This window comes from Chinchilla lanigera, unplaced genomic scaffold (assembly GCF_000276665.1).
Source record: "Chinchilla lanigera isolate Chin_1 unplaced genomic scaffold, ChiLan1.0 scaffold00076, whole genome shotgun sequence".
Classification (NCBI taxonomy): domain Eukaryota; kingdom Metazoa; phylum Chordata; class Mammalia; order Rodentia; family Chinchillidae; genus Chinchilla; species Chinchilla lanigera.
The window spans coordinates 7,745,147-7,751,519 of record NW_004955477.1 but is presented as its reverse complement, the minus strand read 5'-3'; the positions used below and the strand labels follow the sequence as shown (position 1 = coordinate 7,751,519).

At 40.3% G+C, this 6,373-nt stretch overlaps 1 protein-coding gene across 1 annotated transcript in view; it reads right to left on the bottom strand.

The window, feature by feature from the left end:
- Positions 1-2,606: 2,606 nt before the first annotated feature.
- Glrx3 (glutaredoxin 3) overlaps positions 2,607-6,373 on the bottom strand; it is a 33,657-nt gene continuing 29,890 nt past the window's right edge. The window contains exon 11 of the mRNA XM_005402031.2: positions 2,607-2,864. Within this exon, the coding sequence (XP_005402088.1) occupies positions 2,814-2,864 (51 nt within the window). The 3' untranslated portion in view covers positions 2,607-2,813. The remainder of the gene's footprint in view (positions 2,865-6,373) is intronic.

Here is a 6,373-nt window from a genome sequence, read left to right as displayed (position 1 = left end):
TGATAACAAAGCAAAATCAAAGTTTTAAAAAAGTCCATCCCTGCAGTACTTCTCTAAGAGGACACAAATTCCCAAGAACTCTTCTGAACAAAGATGCATCGAGGCACAAGCCAGGAATTCAAAGCCTTCCTGTATGAAGGCCCCTACGGTTAACAGCCACTTCTAAAAGGGCAATCAATCCTTCCAATGGGAGGCTTTATTTCCTGGGGATAAAAGGGACTTCACCGGTTTATCACAGGTATAGAGGCACCTTAATTCCACAAAGGCAACTAAAGCCATAGTGGCAAATGTCTCCACGGAGCGCCTACTCCACTGCCAGATGCTCTAAGTGCTTCACAGATTTAACTCTCTTCTCACTTCACCCCAGGGGTGACGATGAGTGCCCCACCGTACCCAGGAGGCTGAGGAAGCTCGCTGCCCACAAGTCAACCCCAGGGTCCCTGTTCCCCAAGCACCATACTACTATATATCTCCCAATTACCACTACACTTGCTAAACACGCCTCCAGAACCTACCTGGATAGTCACCTTTCCTTGTGAACTTACGGAATTTCTCAAATGCCAAAACAACCTTATCTCCAACATTTGACCATCAGAGATTTCAATTTTGACAAAACAAGTATAGAAAGGCAGGCTGAACTATAAGGTCACTCACAAGCTATTCTGTTAGAAAACTTGAAGGAGAAATTTAATTGGGCCCAAGACTCTTACTTGCTAAAATACTGTCGATAAAATCAGGGTAGGAATGCCCATCAGGCGGCATAAACTAGATTTTTTGACCATCTCCATGTTTAGGCAGAAACACCTGGCTCACCATCACCCAGCTTACCTGGAGTAAATGGGGTCAGTAACAATCTACAAGGAATAAAGGATAAACCATGCAGGATACAGTAGCAACCCCCACAAACTTTCACACCAACCCGTGAGCCTAACCACACACAGCACGAGGCCAGCACTGATGCCTGATGTCACACACAAGTTGAACAGCAGGCGGGAAGCTTTCCTAAATGCATGAGCCATGCATGTCACACTGCCACAGCAACAGCCTCTGGCCAAAATGGTGCTTCTTAAATGGGAGGTGCACACTTAAGTTAAAAGTTATGCATCTTATTTATTCAAATGTACACTAACGGGGAAAAATAAGCTTAACAAATTGTGATAGCAAAAGTATTCTTATTTTGGATAAGGTGAGGTTAAAAATCAACTTAGGGGCCAGGGATGTAGCTTAGTGGTAGAGTACTTACTTGCCTAACATGTGCAAGGCCTTCCTTGAGTTCAATATCCAGTACGTAAATAAACAAATGCTGTACACTAGTAATTTTCGGTGAAGTATGCAAGATAATTAAAAATCCTTCCTCTATTTATAGCCCCCTAAAACCAATGCCTTCATGAAATTTCAAAGTTATATTTCCATCTGCATTTTCAGGTTCTTTTTTTTTTTCTGTCTTTTTGGGACACAGCCTCACTATGCAGTTCAGGCTGGCCTTGAGCTCACTTTGTAGCCCAAGCTGGCCTCAAACTGGCAACGATCCTCCTGCCTCAGCCTCCCAAGTGCTAGGAGGCGTGTGCCACCACACCTGGCCACATCTGTATTTCAAGTGTTACTTATACATCATTTTCAATTTAATTTAAAAAAAAAAAGTCCTAAGAGATTTCTACAAATACATAGCAGAAACAAAATCTACCATGATGGGCATCCTAACTCCTAGTAGGAAAGGAAAGCACGTCTGCCTTTTATGACCTGAGCAGAGTGCCCTGTGCAACACACGCCTACCCACCCAGAGCAGGGACACAGCCTGTGAGTGAAGACGCAACATTAGGGCTCTGATGATGGGCTACATGTGCATTTCCTCCTTGGTTGCTTTACCTAAATTACCAACCTATGTAACCCTTACTTCCTACCACCAGGCAGGATCATAATGCCTTCACTGCTCAGACCAACAGGCTGGGATAATTTAATAAAGATCACATGTGGCACAGGTGCCAAAAGCAGAGCCATGGAGGTAAAGCCTCGCCAACGAAGCTTAGTGAGGCAACTCTTATTTTCAAATGTGTTAAGATTCAGGATCAAAACCACTGCTGAAATTTTCAGAATGTTTATGACCTACTTGAATGAAGAGCTAAATATAGTTATTATAATGATTAAGGTAAGTTGTTGTGCTTCAAAACAGACAACACATGCGTACCCTATCATGATCACCCACTCTTCTAGTTTTTAAAAAAAAAAGTGCTTGCTACAACATACTCAACAAGGAATCACTTTTTTCCTGAATATTCCTTGGTAAAGTGCTTCTGGGGCTGTCGCAACGAACGTGAACAAGGCAGACCTCCTGTGCAACCTCCACAATTTCACCAATGCCCAGCTCAGCAGGAAAAGATTTTCAGCAGCATTCTTCCAGAGCTGTAAAGAGACCTTTTGCCAGTGAGGGGAGCCATTGGGCTGGCATACGAGTTGTTCTGAACACTGCGCTGCTACACTGTGCTCCATCGCCGTTCTCCATTTTCAGAGTGTGCTACGAGATACCCACGTGATAGGAAAAAAGATTTAAAGTGGATTAATTACAGTAACATTTAACATCACTACAAAGACACACTTTCTACACACAATTATTTTTAACTGAATTAAGATGTTTATTGCATTCTATTTTTGGTGGAAAAAATGTAACATACATTTAGCACAACCTTGTGAAATACACAAAGCATAACTGTAGAAGAAGCATTTTTCTATTCCTAGTCCATTTTTGAGGACCAAATCATGAACTGCTCCACTGTAATTAAATGTCTTGCAACAACTGATCACCACATTTAACATTGTTAATTTTCTCCTCTCAGGATAGGCAGCAATTCACCATTTTCTTTCAGTTCCTAAAAATAAAAAATAACATCAATGTATATGCATATACAAAAATGAAAACATACAAAACTGTCACAGCTTGCATCTGTATTTCAGAACTGAAAGAAACACCTCTTGAATCAAAAGCCCAAGTCTCCCAACATTCTCAAGCTAAGCATAAAAACAATACAGCTATCCCTGGGTATCCACAAGGGACTGGGTCCAGAATCCCCAAGGATAGTAAAATCTACAGATGCTCAAGTCCCATGCACAGAATGGCGCAGTATTTACATACAACCTGCACACTTCCTCCCTGGTACTTTGAATCATCTCTAGATTACTTACAATACCTAATACAATGTGAATGATACACAATAGGTGCTATACTGTACAGTTTAGAAAATAAAGGGCCTGTATACTCTTTTTTTTCCAAATATTTTCAATCCTTTGTTAGTGGAACCCATATATATGGATCTATGGATACAGAGGGTTGACTGTACACTATCAAATTACAAAGTTAAAAGGAAATTCTTAAGCTGGACATGGTAGCGTGGTGCACAACAGTAACACCAGCATTCAAGATGCTGAGGCAGGATGATTACAACGAGTTCAAAGCCAGTCTGGGCTACATAGTGAGTTCCAGGCCAGCCTAAAATACATATACCAAGACCCTGACTCAAAAAAATTTAAAAAAAGGAATTCTTATACCAACAATTTACCATTAGCAAAGAGAGCAACTGGAGCAAAGCACTGAAGCCCCCTACTTAAATTATACAATAAATAAGGGGGAAAAAATATTAAATGATTGATTCAACAAGGTTGAGGAAAGAAGTAAGGTGACAGTAAAGTATACTCAAGGACACAGCGTGTTCTACTTCTGCTCCTGCTCTTTCTTCACAGGCAGTAAACAGGCTGCACCACTTCAACAAACCTGGGACTCTGTCTATTCCTCAAGAAAAGCTACAGTACCAGGAACATGTAAAGGCCAGAAAATATTAAAAATATGTAGTAATTCAGAAAAGAGAAAAGCTCCAAAAGAGCTTCCACAGATTAATTCAAACTATGGAACAGATTCCATACTTTTTAGCCACCACGTCTAAAAATATGGTAATAAAAGATAAATAAGACTTTCTTGTTCAAAACAGGTATTTAATCTGATGTAACATTTCAGATTATCACTAAGCAACATAAACATCAATCAATAAAACCACTAAAATTCACACAACCTCCTCTCTGGATTAAAATCAGGGAGGCTGATTCTGCCATACACAAATCCAGACAACTTTCACTGCCATCTTGGGATCTTACACCTAATAAACAAATAGACATCCTACTACACCAACAGACCTAGCAGAAGTTTCTTGGGCACAGATTCTGCAGGCAAACAGGCTATACAGCTCAGTGAAGAGATCGGGCAGCCTCCAGGTAAGCCTGGAATAACATCCTACTGGCTTCACAATGGTATACAGCTCTACCATGCATGTCCATATTTCTTCACCTGCCAGATGAAGACAAAAGTCCTCCTCTCCTAGGCCACTGGGGGATTCCATGAAGTCATCTACACAAAGTATCAGAGCAGTGTGCCTAGCACACTGTGACAGCTTCTCAGCAGCATCATTCATACCAGCCAGCACTTTAAAACAGCAATCTGACTGATCTAAACATTCCACGTCACTCTCAACAAACTCTTTTTAAGTCCAAACATTCTGAACAGCTATGCTGAGCTACTCACTCTTTCGAGGAAAGATTAGTTCACTGAGTATACCATAGTAGCCATCTTTCTCAGGACACTATATTGACCAAGTCATTGAGTTACTGAGAGTAATTCATTCATTTATTTAGTCACTCAGTCAACAAAAAAGTACTTAATGCTCCAACAGAAGCCTGTCAGAATTAACCAAACTGGAACATGTTTTAATTGAACTCAATATGAAAAACTATATTATGCAAGAAACAGACCAAAATGGCAATGTAATAGCTGCTTCCATATTATTATCTCAAGGAAAAATGTTAATGTCACAAATTTCCAAATGTGTACATTCTTAGCAAGGGAACATAAAGTCATGTAACATCCTGTTATATATCTAAAAAGATGTTACCCGCACAGCTTAGCTTTCAAATTAAATGAGATTTATTGATTGTATCTTCAAAGAGCTACAAATGGCTAAGGTACAGGCTATAAAACATTAAGACAAGAACAGGCTCAAGAGTATTTGGGGCTTGAAGACAGTTTGTGTCTTACAAAACTAAGACATTTATATATAGATATCTATCTATATGCATATATATAAATAACAAATGTAGGTCTATTTCTGTTGTTTCCAGACTATTCAAAAGATATAGTGATAATTTTTTTTTTTTTCCTAAGAAAAATTTACTAAAAAAAATGCCTCACTAGCTTGTATCAGAGATGACATCCAACCTGGCACTGGGCAAGAAATGAAGCCCACACAGATGCATCCACAGGACAAACACAGGCTCTGGAGTCACAGAGCTCAAGCACTGACTTTATAAAAACATGCTGGTCCAAAGTATTGTCACTTTAGTGTGAGACTGACATTCCTTTATGTCATAAAAGTATGTGTTAAAAACTTTATTTTACAACTTAACCAGAAGTAGCACTACTTACTACTGTACTTGTTCTCCATTAAAACCATTAAAGACCTGACCTCAAAGAACAGTCTCTACCTGAGCAAGCAGGAGGGAGGCCTGAGGGCAATCTCCAGCTCTGAAGGAGCCTCCACAACCTGCCTGTTGTGACAGTGCATTCACATCCTAGGGAAGGGCATTCCTGCTGGTCCTCTCTATCATACTTCCCACCCCACACTCCTTAACACACTGCGCAGGGTGTACTGCACTGGAGTAGCGAGGTTAGGAGGTTATCAAAGCTACAACTTTCCTGCACTGGCCTGGCCCCGGCCGACTAACCAAAAGAGCTATGAAGGACACAGGTGCTAGTAAGTAGTTGGGGTTGCCTTAAGTTCTAGACATTAAACGTAAGAAAAGCCATGTCCATTTAAAACACACTTATGAATTTATTTAGAGCAAACCAAAATAGAAAATTAAAGTCCTTCATTTGATCAAAACCCACTAAGCTACTAAACTACAGAGAGTATCAGGAGAAATTCAGGATGTACAAGAAACAGTATCTTGTGTAAACATGCTTACAAACTAATAGTTAACACGGTGCCAGCACCTGAGGTCAAGAGACCTGCAGCTACTGTAGCACAGGGAATTGCAGGGAGACCTGCAGCGTCTATGGCACATGGCCTCTGGGACTCTTAACACCGTGCAAGTGAGGGCGGAAAAGGAAATGGCACACAGTAAAAAGCAACTATGATAATGTAAAAATAAAAAGACACAGAAACTTCTAGAGCAAGGGCAGACATTGCTGGCTGGAAGAGTTTATACATTTACAGGCAAATTAGGCTTTGAAGAATGGAGAAGACAGATTTATTTATAGACTGTACAAGAAAGTCCAAAGCTAAAAGGTAAAGAAAGGCTGAAAGGCAGGTAAACATGGGAGAAAGTTCTGTCAGAT